Consider the following 19,441-nt stretch of genomic DNA (forward strand, 5'->3'; position numbering starts at 1 on the left):
AAGTGGCAGATCCTGGAATCAGACCCAAGTTCATCTGATTCTATAGCCAATGCCGTAGCCCTGTATTACTAGCTTGCTGTCTGCGCAGGACCTTGGATAAGCGGCTGCACCTCTCTGAGCCTCGGTTTCGTCCTCCGTAGAGTGAGGCTAACAGTATCTCCCTCACAGCGTTGTTGAATGCGCCTGGCACACGGTAAGCTCCTTTTCCCAACAGTCTGCACATGACCCCATCTCCAGATCCCTCCCTGTCACAGTCCCCCTCCACCGGCCATGCTTCTGCCGGGCCCCGCGCCCCCTGATGAGCTGTGTTCCTACTGAACGTGCACAGTGACACATCTCTGACCTGTCCAGGGAAGGGTGGCTCTTAATGCCGCTGATGCAGCACCAGTCATGACTTAGCACCAGTCATTCCTCAGGGCTGGGCCGTTGCCCCTGCCCCCCCCACCCCCCCACCCCTGTGTCAAGGACACTTTAGTATAAATTAGTACTTCACCTATTGCCTGGGTGTAGGAAAGAATTGGTGGAGGAGAGGGTACGTTTAGGGGCAGGGCTGTCATCAGACTGTTGACCAGGAAAGTCTAAAGTGCTGAAATGGGAAAATTCAAGCCTCACTGACTTGCTGAATGGCCTTGAAGGAGTCCCCGCCTCCCCTGGGCCTGCTCCTCTGTGAAGTGGGGAGGAGGAGCTGAAGGGCTCTGAAGACCCCACAGACCTTCTGGATCATTGACAGTACCCTCCCTTCCCCTCTTCGCCTCCCTCCCCTCCCCCTTTCTCTCCTGAGCATTCGGCCTGCTCCTCCCCCCCCCCCCCCCCCCCAGGGGTCCACAGAGACACACAGAGAAGCTATGACTTTGATTTGCTTTATTTGGTTTGCGGAGGAGCAGGGAGCAAGCTTTGGCCATTGCCAAGGGCGCAGAGGGGAGAGCTGGGCTGGCACTGCCCTTGGAGCCAGAGGAAGCAGGTGGTGGCATTACACGTCCATCGGGCTGAGCTCCCTGTGAGGAAAGGGCAGGACGTGGCAGTGGGGGTGGACAGTCCTTGCGCCCTCGCGAGACGTCAGGCCAACTCTGGGCCTGTGTTTTCCCCTCCCCCCACCCCCATTACAGCCCCGGGGATCTGGGCACACACAGCAGGGAAGCAAGCCTACCTGGGAGCAGCTGCATGGGGAGAGCCCCACTCCAAGATGTCCAGCGTTTCTCCTCTGTCTCTTTTCCCATACCTGGGGGGGGGGGGGGGGTGGAGAGGCAGAGGGCGGGAAGACCTGTGCCCAGGGGCCAGCCCACCCGCCTCATGCCCACCCTTGGGCACCATCCCACCCAGGGCCCAGGGCTCCAGGCCTGGTCAGTAGACATGCTCTGCTTTCCCAAGAGCATGGCTGGGCTCGTGGGCCAGGGCCGCGGGGACGGGGATTTCTCTCCCTCTCTCGCGCGCACACCTGGGCCTGGTCAGCATGTTGATGTATCTGCGGAGCTCGGCCGCATACTGGGCCATCTGCTCCGGCGTGGCATTGTCCCCCGGGTACACCGGCTCCAGCGGGGCCCCCCGGGCACCCAGCGGTGGCTGCAGCAACAGAGCCACACAGGCGGACAGGAGCAGCAGGGAGAGGCAGCGGCGGGCGACAGTCATCTGAGGAACGAGGAGCAGGAGGATAGAGGCAGAGCCGAGTCCACCTGCCCGACCCCTTGACCCCTCACTCATTTGTCCAAGCCTGGGGACAAAGGGGCAGAGTGAAGGGCTATTCGGCCCCCACCACCCCACCTGCTAGACCCTGCCCCGGGGGAACACGGACAGCCAGGTCACGACCTGCCCAGCAGCCGGAGCTCAGCCAGGCCCTCGGCACAGTCGAAAGTGTGGCAGAGAAGGTGGGGGACGTGGGGCAGGGGAGCCAGGACTCACGACATCCAGAACTTTGTGGCTCTGAGGAGGCAGATGCGGGGAGGGATGTAGGGGTGCTCCAGCTCACCGACCGAGTGGGAGCACACAGAATGAACTTGGGAACCCAAGGACAGAAATCCCCAGCCCGTGGGTCTGCCGCCCCCCTCCGCCGCCAGGGTTGACATCCAGGTACAGCTCCTGGAGAGGACGCTGTCGCCCGTGTCACCCTCAGCCGATAGGCACGGTTGCACGCTCAGACCCCGCCCCCCCCCCCGAGGTCATGGTCACGCACATTTGTGTGCGTGGCCACCACCCACTCCCGCACATGTTTTCTGCCTTCTGGTCAGCAGACTGCTCTTCCAGGGTGGCAGATTCGTCCAGGTGTAGAGTCCACCCCAAGCAGGACCTCAGAACCCCCGACACCCACCCCTGCTCTGCAAGGCATCAAGTCCTTCCCCCATCCCAGGCCCGAGGCCCAAGGAGTCTGCAGAGGCTGGCCCCCACCCCGGCTGAGACCGCTTACCCTGAGTCCTGAGTGCGCACGCGCACGCCTGCCTCAAGCCCAAGGGTGCCCGGGCCCCTCAGCCTTACCCTTTTATAGTCCTCAGCCCCCCAGAGTCCCCGCCTCCTGTCAGCCTCTCTCACTCCCCTGCCCTCACCCCTCCTCCCACCGTCTCCCTGGTACCCACAACGCCAGGGCCGGGAGGGGGCCAGGGCAGTGTTGTGGGTGCCAGACCAGCCGCAAAACAGGTAAAAGTGAACCACGGTAAGTCTCGCGTGGGCCCCCGCCCAAGCACCATCACAGGCTTGGTTCCAGGAGGACGTGGGTTCTAGGACCTCAGGATGACTGAAAGACTCTGGTCCTAGGCCTTGGGACAGCCCCTCCGGCCTCCTGGGGATTAACTGGGATCCTCAGATGAAATCCCTCGGGGGCCTAAGATTGAGGCTCTGGGTAGGAGACTCCAGGACCGAGTCTGGACTTCCTTTCCAGGTCGTGACGAGAACAAAGGGGGAACAGGGCGGTTGCCTGAGGTAACTAGACAGTGTGGGAAGGAGTGGGGACCCAGGCAGGGCGGAACCTTCTCCCCGCTGGTGTGTAGGGTGAACCTGAGAACCGATATGACTGGGGTCGGGGGAACTGGCGTGGGGGGATCGGGTGCCGGACCCATTTCCCAGGGCTCCTTTCCAAGCCACTGATGAAACCAGCATCATCTGCAAAGCCTTGAATTTTCCAGCGTGCTCCAAGCCCCATCAACTCACCGAGTCCTTGCGACAACTCCTAGCACGGACTCAGAAACCAACTCAGAGATACTAAGTAACTAGCCTCAGGCCACGTAACTGGTCCTTGGCAAATCCAGAGTTTAACAACGCCTGACTCCAAAATCTGGACTCCTTTTTCCTAAGCCGGGCTGTCAAAGTATCCTTATAATTGGCCACTTTTTGGCCAAGAAGTGTGAGGCTCACAGAGGTGAAGACACCTGCCCGAGACCACACAGCTGCGTAAGACTCAAGTTCTGGCTTAGAATCCCCACCCCACGATCCCAGCTGTGCCGCCTCACCTGCACCCCCCAGGAGCCGCTGGGTCTGCCCTACCAAGCGCCCCTCCCTCAACCCCAGCCCCCTCCCCAGCTCAGGCCCAGGAGCAGTAACTGGCTGGTTACCGGGACGTCCACATCCTGGCTCTGCCGTTGGCTTGGTGTGAGCCTGGGCAAGAGTCCTTTTTCCGCCTGAGTTTTGATTTTCCGCAAGACTGAGGATAAAAAAGCAAGTCTCAGTAAATGTCAGTGTTCTGCCTTGTTTCTCTCAATTCTTTTGTTTATTTTTAAGTTTTTATTTATTCCGAGAGGGAGAGAGAGCGCGCTAGCGAGCTAGTGGGGGAGGGGCAGAGAGAGAGAATCCCAAGTAGGCTCCACACTGGCAGCGCGGAGCCCCAAGCGGGGCTCGAATTCACCAACCACCTTGGGATCATGACCCGAGCTGAAACCAAGAGTCTGACGCTTAACTGACCGAGCCACCCAGGCGCCCCTTGTTTTTCTCAATTCTGATTTCTGGGAACAAGAAGAACAATAATGTTTCACCGGACGACAGCTTACATCCCAAAAGCAAATTGGGAGGTGCGTCTGTTTGGGCAAGCCCTGGCCCTGGGGCCCCCTTTGCAAAACGAGGGTGGCGAGGCGGCAGAGGCTGCATTGTGCCACCAGGGGGCGCCAGGCTCCAACCCTAGTTCGGAGGGCCTGGCCTCCGGCCAGATCACAGCCTGGTGGGACCTGTTTGCCATTACCCCCGTCAGGACGGAGCCCCTTCGGACAGAGGGTAGATCTGGGGATTGACCTGAGTGCCAGAGCCATGTAGAGCTGTGTCTTGTGCCTACGAAATGACGTGTATTCCACCACGTCAACCGAACCTATAGCTTTCATTTTTCTCCTTTGCGAACAACAGATTCCCCTTCTGGGTCCTCTCCGGGGTGTTGGGACAAAGAGAAAAAGGCTGTGGATGTGCTTTCTGAGCTGTATGGCCACTTCCAGAACTGAGCTACGCTTCTCACTCGTCTTCATAGGCCCAAAGGCTGCTGTGGAGCCCTGCTTAGAGGAGGCCCCGAGTACTTCCCGGCAGGCAGACTGAAGGAAGATGAAAACCCCACTCTCCGCCTGCTCACCCCCATGCCCTCTAGGACGGGGAGGATGGCCACTGGGCAGCGTTGGGGGTGGGGTGAGGGCTCGGCTGAAACTAGGCGAGGAACACCCCAGGAACACGTGGGGTCCCAGGGTGAGGCCGAGGGCGTGGTCGCAAGCGGGATGGGGGGTCCCCACATAGGCGACAGGACCGCAAGGGCAGGAATTTGACAAGCCTCGCATCCTCCATGACCACCTGTCCCAAGGCTGCCTCCAAAGCGGCCTGGCCCAGCTCTTAGGCCAATGCCTCTTTCCCGCACTGGGTGGTCGCAGCAAAGGTGCGGAAAGGCGGCTGCCCCCAGATGCCAGGAACCCAGGGGGTCCCCTCTTCCCTGGAGAAACCCTTAGGCTGAAGATAGCACGCACACGCCTTGAGCCCCCTTCCCACACCCTCGAAATCAACTCAGGCCCGACTAGGGGCTCAGGTCACCCATTTGGAGCTTGGACTCTGCCCCCCACTTTTCTCCCCCCGGGGGGACTCCATCTGCACCCAGGGCCCTGCAGCACAGAATTCAGTATTTTCCCCTCCCTGCCCACAGCACCTGCAAACATAAATCCTATCCTCGTCAGCCTAGATTTTTCTGAAAGCGGGGGCTGGATGGGGAAGGAGGGGGATTTTCCCTTGGGGTAGTTGGAAGGGAGAGTTGTCACAGCAGTTTGGAGAAGGGTTGGAAGTGGAAGCGAAGAGTGAAGGATAACAGAGGGTGTTAATAAGCCTGTGCCAGGCTGTGCCCAGCTGACCTGGGCTGTAGTTACTCCTCACGAGCTCCACCACCCAGCAGCTGTGTGACCTTTGGCAAAGTACATAACCTCTCTGAGTCCCCTTAAAGTAGCGAACTGTCACTATTATCGTTCAAGGTGTAAGTCTCCCCGAATGACCGGTGAAGAAATGAGCGCAGGGAAATGAGATGATGAGGCCGAGGTCACACGGCTGCTAATGGCAGACGGGACGCGAATCCAGATCTTTCGTCTCTGAGGCCCCTGCACCAGCCATGGGCTGCCCTGCCGCGAATCCAGATCTTTTGTCTCTGAGGCCCCTGCACCAGCCGTGGGCTCCCTGCCGTTGAAGGAGTCGTGGGGGAGAGCCCCGTGTGACAGCTCAGATTCAGACTCTCAGGATTCCCACCTGCTTGATGAAGAGATGGACCCAGATGATTTCCAGACGGTGTTCAAAGGAGATCGTGTTTGTAACAGATAACACGAGTTGCCCCAATACTCACTCTCTCCTCTTTCCATCACAGAAGAGCTTGGGGGCGTTGGTGGTATAGTGACCAGGACAGCTGCCTTCCATAAAAGAGCCTGAGGGGCGCCTGGGTGGCTCAGTGGGTTGAGCGCCTGACTTCCGCTCAGGTCGTGATCTCATGCGTTGGTGAGTTCAAGCCCCACATCGGGCCTTGCCCTGACGGGGTAGAGCCCGCTTAGGATTCTCTGCATCCCCGCCCCCCGCCCCTAAAATAAACGCTAAACAAAAAAAAAAATTTTTTTAAATAAAGATAATAATAAAAGAGCTTGAGCTGGGCACAGGGCCACCCAGCTAAAGACCTTTCCTGGGTTGCTCTCCCGGTGAGGTGGGGTCACGTGACTAAGTGTTAACCAATGAGACGCGCGTTTACGTGTCTCGTGCTGCTCTGTTTCTAGGAGTGGACGTGGGGTCCCAAGGAAGATTGTGGCAAAAATGACCACAGAAATACTTCCTAGCCCGTGTGTAGTTCTACAATGGGGTCCGTGTCCCCTCTTCTCGAATGTGGGAGGTCCTGTGACCGCTTTGACCAACAGAGTTGGAAAGGTGATATGTGGCTTATGAGGCCAGGTCATAAAAGACGGTCGTTTATGGGTTGAATGGTGTCCCCACCCCCAAATTCATGTGTCAAAATCCTAACTCCCGGTACCTCGGGATGCAACCTTATTTGGAAATAGGGTCATTGCAGATGTAACTAATTAAGGTGAGGTCAGACCGGAGCAGGGTGGACCCCTATTCTGTTATGATTGCTGTGTTGTTTTCTTCTAAAATTTTTTTTAACATTTATTTATTTTTGAGAGACAGAGAAACAGAGTGTGAGCGGGGGAGGGGCCAGGAGAGAGGGAGACAGAGAATCCGAAGCAGGCTCCAGGCTCTGAGCTGTCAGCACAGAGCCCGACGCGGGGCTCGAACCCACGAACTGTGAGATCGTGACCTGAGCCAAAGTTAGACGCCCCACCGACTAAGCCACCGAGGCGCCCCAGCTGCTGTGTTTAAATAAAAGGGCGATTTGGACACAGAAACAGATGTGCAGAGAGGGAAGACGAGGTGAAGAAATAGAGAAACTGTCTACAAGCCACGGAGAGAGGCCTGGAACAGACCCTTCCCTCACAGCCCTGCCAAAGCCTTGGTTCCAGACTTCCCAGCTCCAGGACTGCTGGGAAACCACCTGGTTTGTGGTCTTTTGTCACAGCAGCCCCAGGAATCCGCAGTCACTGGATCCTCCTGGATCCTCCTGGAGCACTCACCCTGGGGGAGCCAGCTACCGTGTAGGTCCCACTACCCCGTCAATATCGTGCAGGTGCGGGGTCAGCAGACCCAGCCGAGCCCCCAGCCAGCAGCCAGCAGTGGCCACACGAGGAAGACTTCTTGGGCATCAGCCACAGGGGTGCCCTCAACCGGCCGCAGCCCCAGCCAGCCTCTGACTGTCACTGCGTGAAACATTCCAAGTGACAGGTGCCGAGCAGAGCCCTTTCCAAGCCTGGCCCACAAAAGCATGAGTGAAAGGAAAGGGTGTTTGAGACTGCTAAGTCTGAGGGTCACTGTGACACAGCATAGTGACAGCCCGCCTGCACTTTCCCTTTCCCTCCCTTCCCACTGACTGGAACACAGAGGGGGTGAGGGGCCATCTTCAGTCATGTAGAGGAGGGCATTGGGATGCCACAAAATAGGACCCTGGGCTTCGGATGTCCTCGGGGAAGGGAGCTGCCGACTCCCCAGATGCCACTTAAATTTTATATAAAAGAGAAAGAAACTTCTGGGGCGCCCGGGTGGCTCAGTTAGTTAAGCAGCCAACTTCAGCTCAGGTCATGATCTCACGGTTCGTGAGTTCGAGCCCCACGTCGGGCTCTGGGCTGACAGCTCAGAGCCTGGAGCCTGCTTCGGATTCTGTGTCTCCCTCTCTCTCTGCCCACCCCCCGCCCCTGCTCATACTTTCTCTCTCTCTCTCTCTCTCTCTCTCTCTCTCTCTCTCTCTCTTTCAAAAATTAATAAAACAGTAAAATTTTTTTTTAAAAAAAGAGGAAAGAAATTTCTGTCTTGTTCAAGCCACTGCTGATTCTCCCTCTATTTAAAAAGCCAAATCAATATTCTAGCAATACGGTGTGCGTAAGACAAATAGCTTGGTGCTAGAGCACGTAAGTGCTTCTTTCAGAAGGTAGCTATTATTGTCACCATTCATATCACATCTAAGGCCCCTCCGGCTGCCACATGGGTGGGGTCTGGTTAATCCACCGGCTCAATACTCCAAGGGAACAGGTGCACCCCTGTCACTGGCGGTCAACCAGACGTGTCAAACTGAAACGGTCTGTGGTCGTACATAATTCACAGCAGGGGTCTCTTCCCTCAGCCTCAAACTGACCAAAGCTCTCCCAGGCAGGCCGCCAGCCAGGCGACCATGGACACCGACGCAGGCACGCACCGTCCCACTCCTCTGACAACACAGAATGAACCAAGGCTCCTGGCAGCCATTCTGTGTTCCCACCCCTCCTCTCCTGGTGCGGAGGGAGTGGGATGGGAGGAGAGAAGAGGGGGGCAAAATGACACGGGAAGCGGCTAGCGGCTAGTGACAGGGGAGTAGGGAGACGGAACCAGAGACGCTAACTCTACCCCCGAGAAATCAGGAGAGGCTTCTGGGAGGAGGTGAATACTAACTACCCTGAAGCTGATTTCCAGACCCTTCCCTGCAGGCAGGAGAGTGGCCTGGACAAAGGCTTGGAGCATCTGAGTCCACATCGCTTGCGATGTGCACCAGGCCCCGGGCCTGCCTTCACTTCACCCTTCCGGCTCCACTTGAGGCAGCAGCACAGAAGAGGAGAGAGTCAGAGCCCCGGCCCCCTAGGATCTTCTCTCCTCCCATAGCCACCTAAGTGCAAATAGTCCTGCGAGACCCCTACCTCCAAAGTGACGCACGCAGCCTTCCCGACCTTCTGACCCTCTCTGGGTCTGGGGTTTGGGCTTCAATCCAATGCTCCGCCACACCCCCACCCCCAGCTCCCTGCCTTGGGCTTGTCCGTGTCCTGCTGCCCCAGACGCCCAGGTGAGAACCCACAGATGGAGGAGGCTGTGTTTGAGCGGGCAGACATAGGCCTCTCCTTCAGGGGTTCCTCAGACTTAGCAGGGAGACCAGGCACAGCAACATGGACAGAACAGAGCAGCGGCCATGAGAGCTGGGCTGCCTCAGAGGGAAGTGTGCAGATCAGGGACAATCAGGAAGGCTTCCTGGACGAAAGGGGCTGGGAAGGAAGGGTATCAGGGAAGATCAGCCTGCAGGCAAGCTCTGGGATTCTCCTGTCATCCGTACAGAGTGGTCAGGGACTTGGGTCAGACTCCAGTTCAGACGTCCCAAGCGCCTTCAGCCTTCAGTGTCCAGTCTAGAGAAGGGCGGGGTGGGGGGCAGCACTGGAGGGTGTCCCCATAGCCTTGTCACTAGGAAAGCACAGTTAGTGACTTAGCCATGGAGTGGGAATTCAGCAACGTGGGGGAGGGCACTGCTAAGGAAAGGGCACCCTCCACACTCCCACTGCCCCTCGTGTCCAGGGAATGGGAGATGTGAGAAATGACCCCTCCCCCTAGCACACATACACCCACCTCAACCCCACCCCCTGCCCCATGACTTCCTCCACAGTCCCATCTTGGATCCCATCTCTGCTCCCAGCCACTCTCCTAGGCTGCCTCGCCAGCTCCCTTCCACCCCAGCCCCCCATCCTGTCCCAGCTCTCCTTCCGGCCCCTCCCTGCCCCTTGTCAGGAACTTTCATCCTGCCCCACTTCCAACCCAATAGGAGAGTGCCACCGAGGCCCCTTGCTTGGGCCACAGTGTCTTCTCTTAGCTCAGAGCCCAGGGGAGCTCCCAGCCCTGTCCTGGGAAGTCTTTTGTCTGGGGCGCCCAGTCTTCTCCGATCCTTCCACCCTCCCCTCCCCCCCACCCCGGATGCCACCTCCACGAAGGAGAAGGGAAAGGAAATACGCACACATTCCGTTTCAGTGAAATTTGCTCTTTATTTGGGGACCAGGGAAAGACCACACACAGCCCTCCAGCCCAGGGGCCGGGGGCACGGAGAAATGGGATGAAGACCCCATCCAGCACCCCCACCCCCTCCCAGGCACAGTAGGCAGCGAGAGGAACCCAGGTTCCGGGGTCAGGAGCACACATGCAAACGAGGTCGGTGCAGTCGGCATGTCTCCCAGGAGGCCTTGGGGTCGTCACCACATGTACGCGCCTTCTGGCCTGTAGGACGGAAAGGAAAGGAATCGCCCAGAGCCCAGAGCCGGCCTCGGATCCAGGCGTGAAAACGCCAGGTGGTGGGGCCAGGGTGGGGGCTCCGTGGGGCCGCACATCCCAGACCGAGCACTAGGGGACAAGACGGATGGCCGGGGGGGGGGGGGGGAGGAGGGGGGGCTTTTACCGTGACTTGACCTGGCGGTCCTCGCCGTCGGGGAAGAGCAGTTTGGAGAGGACCGCTTCCGGGCTGTCGCGTTTCCCGTACCTGGGGGCGGGGTCGGAGGGGGCGGGGTCAGGCGTGGGCACGCCCCCGGGCGGAGGGGGCGGAGGGGGCGGGAGCCCCAGGGACCCGGCTCGGAGGCCGGCGCACGCGCTCACCGCTGCCGAGTGACCAGGTTGAGGTAGTGGCGCAGCGACGCGTAGTAGCGGCTCAGCTCCTCCGGCGACGCGTCTTCGCCGGGAGCCTCGGGTTTGGAGGGGTAGGCGTGGACCAGCGCCCCCAGGCAGGCGAGCAGGGCCAGCAGCACTGTGGCCACGGCGGGCCACGGCCGGCGCACGGTCACCATCTGGAGAGGGGGCAGTGGGTCGTGGGCCATCCCCCGCCTCGACACCCGACGGCGGGAGGAGGCCTGCCGTCGGGGCCCACGTTTCCCGGCCTGTGCAGGACCGCCAACGGACCGAGGCTCAGCTGCTGGCTCGCCGTGTGTTCTGCGGCACTGCCCCATCTGTGCCTCAGTTTCCCTGTCAGGGAGGCATAAGCCCTGCCGGCCTCCCCACCCCCCGCCCGTGCTAGAGATAAAGGGCTATGCTGGCCACTCAGCCCCAGTTTCCACCATCCCAGCCTCAGTTTCCCCACAATACAGCCCGGGTTCCCCGGCAACAGGCCATTCCTGGTCCCGGGCCACTCACGGCGACAGTTCTGGAAGCGGAGATGAGCAGGTGGAAGGCGAGAGGAGTCCCAAGGGCTGGACTGCTGCAGGTCGGGCTGTGGCCTCCTCCTCTGCTCAGCGCTTTCCCTGCGGGGCTTATATCCCCGGCCTGGGAAGGGAGGGGGAGTCCGAGGAGCGGGGGGGGGGGGGGGGGGGGGGGGGGGGGAGCTCGAGGCATGGGGAGGGCCCTTCCTCCTCCTTGCCTCCACCCCTGCCAGACCGCTGAGCTTCCACCCAGACAGTGCGTGATGTCTCCACCTTGTAGGAGATGAGGGGGCAGCCGCCAGGCTCAAACTCAGACTCTGGACAGAGCCTGAGCCCCATCTTCACCCCACAGCCCCCCAACAGCAGGTGTAGCCTCCTGAGGAGGTGAAGCGTTTGTATCTAGACTCCCGGGGCAGCCCCTAAGGCCAGGGATGAGATTGTATCTTCCCTAGCCTGCCCATGGGTGGGAATAAGGGACACAGACCGGACCCTTGACCTCCAGCCAGTGGGACCTGTGACCATTCCGTGGAAAAGGCAACCTCGCTCAGCAATACCTTGGAGAGGGGCTGAGGAGTGGCAGGATCTGTGGGGAAAGCCTCTTTCTACTGGAGGTGGGGTAGGAGCCATGACCATGACTCTCGACCTTTATGATCCTGGAGGAGAGGCCTCTCTGGACACCCCACCATGTCCCTTCTCTGTGAAAGAGTTGGGAAGAGTTGAGAGGAGGCAGAGGCCAGTCCTCCCCCAGAAGCAGCTGAGTCTGACACCTGCACATCCAGCCTGACACACACAGACCCCCCCCCCCGCCCCGGCCCGAGCAGGCCTGGCACAGAGATCCCCTCCAAAGCAGTTCACCCCTTCCCCATCCAGGTGTTATCCAGGCTCTGCTGTCTTCTCAGGTTGAGTGATGTCCATGCACGTGCCACTCTCCCCAGCCCGTTGCCGTCTCCACCGGGGTCTGAGGCCGAGATCCTCACCCAGGGCCTTTGAAAGAAAGAGGAAGGGCCCGCTGTTTATCAGGCACCTACTGTGCACTGGGCAGAACAGGATTTCAGCGCGACGACACAATGAGTTGAGTTTATCCCCGTTTTTACAGATGAGGAAACTGAAGCTCTGAGAGAGGAGGGAACCCAGGATGCAAACAAGAGGAAAGGGCTGGGGCAGGGCCCTCTCGGCCGAGGGGCGGAAAGGCTCACTACCTGGAATGATCAACCACAGGGCTCAGAAGGTGGGCATGGGGGAAGGGGAGGGGAGGCTAATTTGGGGGCCTGCTCCCCTTTCGGAGAGGCCAGCCGCATCGGACCTACGTGCCCCCATTGGAAAAAGGGGGTTGCTGGGGAGTCTCTCCATAAAGCCCTTTCCAGGTCTCCCCTCCCCCATCTGGCCAGAGCCCCCAGTGCTTCCCACTGTCCCATCGGCCCCTGAGAACAGGAGGGGCCATCTTGGTTGTGGGCCAGCCCCTCCGCCCTCTAGGACAGATGGCCGTGGGTGTTATTTTTAGAGCTCTCTCAAGGTGGAGAGTCTAAGGCTCCCTCAATCATCTTTTTACAGGTTCAATCACCTGCACTCTCCGGAAATGGCTCCTTATCAACTAGTCAGGCCCCATGGGCCCCCGCACACCCTAAGAAAGGCCAGGGCAGCACGCTGAGTGTGGAGGCGGAAGAGGGCATAGACCCTATACTCAGAGGGAGGAGAAAAATCATTCACCCCAAGGGCAGGTCTTGGCCCTGTTCTCCAGGAACCCCAGTCTCAGAGGAGAATCATAGCCATACCCTTGGGGATCCCCAGTCCGAGGGGAGGGGAGCAGCAGTATCACTGGGGAGCCCCAAACCAAGGGAGGAGGCACTCCACGATCCACGTAGAGCCCCAGCCTGGAGAGTTCCCAGGACACAGGGACAGGGAGGAAAACAGAGGGATAAGCCTGGGTCCAGTTGGGGGAGCGGACAGCAAAAATAAAAGAACACTCTTCCAGATGGCCATGGAAAGACAGAGGCAGGTGCTCACCCTTGGGATGGAAAGGACAGCCAGGGGGGCTGGTTACGGCAGCTGTAACCCAGGGGTCAGAGCCTGGACAAGACCCTACGGGCTAAAGGGGACAAGATATCTGAGAGTATGGGGGTTGGGGACACAGCGGCACCAGCTGGGGTGGTGACAGGGGGTTTCTAGTGTACTGATCCCAGGCAGAGAGAGATGATAGGGATTGTGAAATGCCCAAAGGGAAATGGTGGCCTTCCTGGAACCTTCTCATGCCTTCGGGAATACGGAGTCTGAGAATAGGTGGGAGCGGAGGAGAAACAGAGGAGCCAGAAGGCACTGGGGAAGGCCCGGATTCAGGGTACCACCCCTAAAGAAGTCGCTTCCCTCTTTACGTTTAGAGTGAAAGAGAGAGGGACCCGAGAAGGTCCCTCAGGGCGGACCGGGAGCCAGCCTCCCACACCACACAAACCTCCCTCCGTCTCGCCCCGCCCTCTGATTCCACTTCCCAATTACAGGGCAAGCCGATTGGTTCATTAATCACCACCTCCTCATTGAAGAGTTTATTAACTTGTTCATTAGTGGGGAGGATGTCTCAGCCCTCGATCAATAGGCTCAGTTACCCCCACCCACCCACCCACACACCCGCCACCATCATTGACCCATGACTCAGTTGCTATTAGACATGTCTGGGAGGTGGGGGGACTGATATTCATAAAAGGAGAAACTACAAAATAATGGTTACTGTAGACTTGCGGCCAGCATCTGCCTCCAACCTGTCCTCAAAGGGTAGCGGGGGCAGAATCACTGGGGTTGCCTTGATCCCCGTTCCCAGAATACCTAGCAAGGCCACTCCAGGGATCAGGGAGGCCAGGAACTTGGACCCCAGCTGAGCAGTCCCCTTACCCAGTGGGCTCAAGGGTCACTCATCAAGATAAGATGACCCGTGCCATGCATCCCCAGAGGCTTAGCATTCTGTACCCCACCGCACCACGCACCCACCGTCCCCCACTTTCCCCCACACAAAGGCCCTCTGTGATATACCACGTACTGGGCAGTGCTAGACCACTGCCTTCCACCCTCAGCAAGACCTCAGGCCCAAGGTCCTAGGGACAGCAAGTTGCCATGCAGTAAGAGAGAGTCAATCCTCATTCAACAAGCCCTTATTAAGCCCCTCCTCAGTGGCAGGCACCATGACGAGCACAGAGGACAGGACAGTGAACCAAAAGGCAAAATCCTTGAGAATAGACTGGAGGGCAAGGTCAGAAGCAGGAAGGCCCTGGGGCTCCTGGGTGGCTCAGTTGGTTAAGCGTCTGAGTCTTGGTTTGGGCTCAGGTCATGATCTCGAGGTTCGTGAATTTGAGCCCCACATTGGGCTCTGCGCTGACAGTGCAGAACCTGCTTGGAATTCTCTCTTCCCCTCTCTCTCTCTGTCCCTCCTCTGCTTGCTCTCTCTCTCAAAATAAATAAATAAACTTTAAAAAGGGGCGGGGGCGCATTGCCTGGGTAGCTCAGTCGGTTAAGCATCTAACTTCAGCTCAGGTCATGATCTCACGGATTGGGAGTTCAAGCCCACGTCAGGCTCTGTGCTGACAGCTCAGAGCCTGGAGCCTGCTTCGGATTCTGTGTCTCCCTCTCTCTCTGTCCCTCCCCCGCTCGCACTCTGTCTCTCAAAAAATAAATAAATAAATAAATAAATAAAACATTTTAAAGAAGAAGAAGAAAGAAAAGAAGGAGGAGGAGGAGGAGGAGGGAGGAGGAGGAGGAGGGGGAGGAGAAGAGAAAACAGGGAAGCCAGTCAAGAACCTGCTGCAATAATCCAGCTATGACTCGATGGTGTCACGGATGCACACACACACACACACACACACACACTCCCCATAGGTGTACATTCCCCATGACTTGCAATTATGTCCGGACAGTGCTGACAACCTTTCATCTAGCCAAGAAAGTCCCCTGGAGGAGACAGCAGAAAATCAATGGGTGCCAACAGTAGCTAGGCAGTGGACCTGTCTGCTCTCTGATTTTTAAGGCTCCTCATTTATTAGTCCATGTGAAACTCTCCGTGTCACCTTGATGACTAGCCGTAGCCCAGGAAAACATTGGCTACCATGATGGTGCTTATCGAAATGCAAGCTTGTTCATTTTGTCACGAGTGTAAATGTCCTGTTGCCTAAAAACACTCTGGCTCTTGGCCAGAGTCAAGGCGTGAAGCTGTCACACCTTGGAGTCTGGTTATACCTAGGGGGTGGGTTGGGGAGGTAGTAATGGCAAGAAAGAAAGGATTGTCACTTCTTACGACAGGACTGCTCCTAGGAGACCTTCCCTTACCCAGAGTTGTCGGTCCTTCTATAAAACGCAGCGACAGATGCCTGTGGCATGGTGGATTCCCAAGACCCAGGCTTCTCTCTGGAACAGGTATCAGCAAAGTCTCTCTGTAAAGGATCAAACAGTAAATATTTTAGTCTCTGTTCAGCGGTTCAACTCGGCTACTATAGCATAAAAGCAGCCATAAAACTATGCAAAAGAAACGAGTGGGCGTGGCTGTGCTCCAATGACACTTTATGTGTGGGTATTAAAGATTGAATTTCACGTCATTCTCGCGTCATGAAATAGTCTTCGATTGTTTTTTCCAACCGTCTAAAATGTAAAAGCATCCACTGTGAGGCCATTTGTACTCAGGACGTAACCGAAACAGACCCGCGGGACCACGGTTCGCCGACCCCGTGGTCTCAAAAAGCAGGTACTTCAGTTGCCCCCACCCCGGGGTTGAGTTGCTTGTTTACCAAGACTCGGCCGCATCTCGAGTCTCTTTCAGCCAGGTATACTTGTCACTGTAATCCTATAATCACATAATCCTATTACCGTGTAATTCAATTAAATATTATACAAACTAATGAAATGTGATGCGCTCACTTGAAAGAGTCACTTCCTTGAAAACTAAGTTGGGGGCTTTGAAAAGGCTGAACGGAGAATTGCCGAAACGTTGAATTAGGCTCCGGCCCCTGCCCAGAAGGCCTGTGCACACCCCCCCCCCCCCCACCGCATAAATGCTCCTGTTCCTGGGGATGAGCCCCCGGCCTGAGTCCGGAACGTCTCGGGGACCTACAGTCACAGGAGGCCCGTGCTGCTGGCACAGAAACTCGGGTCCTGAAAGTGACGTGATTCTGGGAAGAAGCAATTCTAACCCAGGCCGTTTGAGACTTTGTATCTGTGACTCTGGATGTCTCACGTGGTGCCACCCAGGAAATGGCTGTTGAATCAGTGAACGAGTGGGAATATTAAGTTAAAATATTGGTGCAGCTGCCTGAACAGAGACCAAATAGTGGGAGCTTAAATACCATGGAGGTTTATTTCCCTCTCATAAAAGGGTCTGAGCTGGTGGATGGTCCAGAGGTAGGGCTCTGGTCCTGGCTCTGACCCACAAGGAGCCCAGGCACCTTTTGTCTTGTTACCCCAAGATTGCTGCATTCATCTGTATGGTGGGAGAAGGCTCACTCCCCGCATTCCCCCCCCCCACCCCATCCACACTCCAGCTCATGGGAATGAGAAGAGGAAGTAGAGAGCAAGGATTTTCCTTTTAAAAAGACAATGGTGGGGCGCCTGGGTGGCGCAGTCGGTTAAGCGTCCGACTTCAGCCAGGTCACGATCTCGCGGTCCGTGAGTTCGAGCCCCGCGTCGGGCTCTGGGCTGATGGCTCAGAGCCTGGAGCCTGCTTCCGATTCTGTGTCTCCCTCTCTCTCTGCCCCTCCCCCGTTCATGCTCTGTCTCTCTCTGTCCCAAAAATAAATAAACGTTGAAAAAAAAAATTAAAAAAAATAAAATAAATAAAATAAAATAAAAAGACAATGGTGGGGGCACCTGGGTGGCTCAGTTCGTTGAGGGGCCGACTCTTGAATTCAGCTCAGGTCATGATCCCAGGGTCATGGGATCGAGCCTAGCATGGAGTTCCGCACAGACAGCATGGAACCTTCTTGGGATTCTCTCTCTCCCTCTGCCCTTCTACCCCTGCTCTCTCTCTCTCTCTCTCTCTCTCCCTCTCTCTCTCTCTCATAATTAATTAAGCGAGGAAGCTGCACATGTTACTTCGGCTCCTACACCAGTGGCCAGAATTTGGTCATGTGGTCATTCTTCACCGGGAAGGAGGTCAGGATACGAGGTCCTCACCATGAGGATATCATCTTTCCCCCTCACCCCCTGGTTTTAACCCCCCTCTGTGGTGTTCTCCAACCTCCACAGCCAATGCTCTGATCCTCCTGACACCAGGTGGGTGCTGGACAAGTTGACTCAATTCTGATGCGAACTACGTCAGGTTGGCAGGGCTCCCACAGCTGACGGGTCCAGTCTCACAGAACTGCCCCCTACTTCAGACGCCACCAAAAGTCCTGAGCCTCCTGGACTGCTTTTTTTTTTTTTTTTTTTTTTGTAATGTTTGTTTATTTCTGAGACAATGCGAGCGACAGAGTGCAAGCAGTGGAGGGGCAGACGGAGGGAGACACAGAATCTGAAGCGGGCCCCAGTCTGAGCTGTTAGCCCAGAGCCCGACGCGGGGCTCGAACTCACAAACCGTGAGATCATGACCTGAGCCCAAGTCGGACGCTTCACTGACTGAGCCACTCAGGCGCCCCGAGCCTCCTGGACTTCTGATTATAAATCTGGGCCCCACGGCCCTCTCCTCAGGTTTGACAATTTGCTAGAACATCTCAAAGAACTCAGGAACCCACTTGATTGACATTTCCTGGTTTATTATAAAGGATGTTCTAAAGGATACAAATGAGCAGCCAGACAAAGAGGGACGTAGGGGAAGGTGTGAAAGGGTCCTGAGCGCAGGAGCCACTGCCCTCTTTGGGGATGGGGGTGGGGCTGGAAGTTCCAGGCTTCCGGGCAAGGCTTGGTGTCTCTGTCGACCAGCCCCCACCCGAAGCTATCTAGAGGCCCACTCACCAAGAGGCACCTCATTAAAACAAAAGATACTCCTTTCACCCGGGAAATGCCAAGAGACTTAGGAGCTCTGTCTCAGGAGCTCGGGACGAAGACCAAATATATATTTCTTATTATGCCACAGCCCCCTGTGCTAAGAATCCCCAAATCTTTGTCACCTGCTCCTGTGCTGAGCGCCTGACCCATATGACCCTCTGTCCCAGACGTATCCATTTGGTTGTCTCCCAGTCATCTAGAACTCCATGTCACCTAGAGAGCAAAAATAATGATTCAGGGGCCCCCGGGGGGCTCAGTCGGTTAAGCGTCTGACTTCGGCGCAGGTCATGATCCCGTGGTTCATGGGTTCGAGCCCCGCATGGGGCTCTGAGCTGACAGCTTGGAGCCTGGAGCCTGCTTCGGATTCTCTCTCTCTCTCTCTCTCTCTGCCCGTCCCCAATCTGCTCTCTCTCTGTCTCTCAAATAAATAGATAAACATTGAAAACAAATAAATAAATAATGAATCAAGATTTCTCAAGTGCTGCCATACATGAGCTCAGTCTCCACTGCAGACATAATTAGCCCCATTTGGGGGGAAGATGGAGTGGAAGCACAGAGAGGTCAAATCGGTAGCTGGCCCCTGACTTAACCCCCAAATCTCCAGGGATCCCCATCGCTTCAGGCAGCGGCCCCGGAAACCACAAATGGCTTGAATGACTCTTCGGAAGTCTGGAGACAGAGCCGTGCAAATCAAAGAATGAGCAACAGGTCTCGGAACTGGGCGGGGGCGGGGGGGGGGGGGAGCCACAGAGGAATTCTTCATAAAGGGTTTAACTTTATTCTGTGATATTCCCCTGGAATACGAAGAAGCCAGTTGAAATCACAGCTGAGGGGGCTCCCCCCCCCCCCGCTTAATGCTTGTAGAACACATTTTATCCATCGGTATAAAGGGCAACATGCCGGATATGCTGGGTTTTGGCCTACGTTTGTCGTTCAACAATACGTTGCAGACCTCCTTCCGTGCCAATAAATATACACCCAACCCTCCCCACAGCCCCCCCATCCTCCTCACCTGCCCGATTGTTTTCCACAGCACTTACCACTTTCTATCACACTATATAATAACTTATTTATTATGTTTATCGTCTGCCTACTTGCAACGGGCTGAATGTCTGTGACTCTTCAAGATTCGTATGGGGACAGGCGCCTGGGCGAGGTCATGATCCGAGACTCACGAGATCCGTGAGTTCGAGCCCCGCGGCAGGCTCTGTGCTGACAGCTCGGAGCCTGGAGCCTGCTTCGGATTCGGTGTCTCCCTCTCTCTCCGCCCCTCCCCTGCTCACATGCTGTATCTCTCTCTCTCTTTCTCAGAAATAAAGAAACTTAAAAATAAATAAATGACATTTTTTAAAAAAGAGAAACAAATATTCGTATGTTGAAATCCTAACCCCCAAGGTGATGCTCTTAGGACTTGGGGCCTTTTGTGGGGGATTAGGTTATGAGGACTCACGAAGGAGACACCAGAGAGGTCCCTCAGCCCTTCCGCCACATGAGTAACACAAGAACAGTCTTCATGAACCAGGAGGGGGTTCTCATCAGACCCTGCACCTATCAGTGTCTTAATCTTG

The 19,441-nt window shown here is 56.7% G+C and overlaps 3 protein-coding genes across 3 annotated transcripts in view; all 3 read right to left on the bottom strand.

Annotated features, from left to right (window-relative positions):
- Window positions 1-846: 846 nt before the first annotated feature.
- Window positions 847-2,461, bottom strand: PPY (pancreatic polypeptide). The gene is made up of 4 exons (XM_003996970.4): window positions 2,399-2,461; window positions 1,436-1,626; window positions 1,148-1,219; window positions 847-995 (listed from the first exon to the last, which is right to left on the bottom strand). The coding sequence occupies exons 2-4, from the start codon at window positions 1,624-1,626 to the stop codon at window positions 971-973; spliced, it is 288 nt and encodes a 95-aa protein (XP_003997019.1). The 5' UTR covers window positions 2,399-2,461; the 3' UTR covers window positions 847-970.
- Window positions 2,462-9,765: 7,304 nt separating this feature from the next.
- PYY (peptide YY) lies at window positions 9,766-11,649 on the bottom strand. Its single transcript, XM_023243717.2, has 5 exons — window positions 11,477-11,649; window positions 10,918-11,046; window positions 10,387-10,574; window positions 10,193-10,273; window positions 9,766-10,014 (listed from the first exon to the last, which is right to left on the bottom strand). The coding sequence occupies exons 3-5, from the start codon at window positions 10,572-10,574 to the stop codon at window positions 9,990-9,992; spliced, it is 294 nt and encodes a 97-aa protein (XP_023099485.2). The 5' UTR covers window positions 10,918-11,046; window positions 11,477-11,649; the 3' UTR covers window positions 9,766-9,989.
- A 109-nt stretch (window positions 11,650-11,758) lies between these two features.
- TMEM101 (transmembrane protein 101) overlaps window positions 11,759-19,441 on the bottom strand; it is a 41,023-nt gene continuing 33,340 nt past the window's right edge. The window contains exons 4-5 of the mRNA XM_023243624.2: window positions 15,228-15,331; window positions 11,759-11,906 (exon numbers count right to left, since the gene is read on the bottom strand). Coding sequence (XP_023099392.2) covers window positions 11,774-11,906; window positions 15,228-15,331 — 237 coding nt within the window. The 3' untranslated portion in view covers window positions 11,759-11,773. The remainder of the gene's footprint in view (window positions 11,907-15,227; window positions 15,332-19,441) is intronic.

Source organism: Felis catus, chromosome E1, assembly GCF_018350175.1.
Source record: "Felis catus isolate Fca126 chromosome E1, F.catus_Fca126_mat1.0, whole genome shotgun sequence".
Classification (NCBI taxonomy): domain Eukaryota; kingdom Metazoa; phylum Chordata; class Mammalia; order Carnivora; family Felidae; genus Felis; species Felis catus.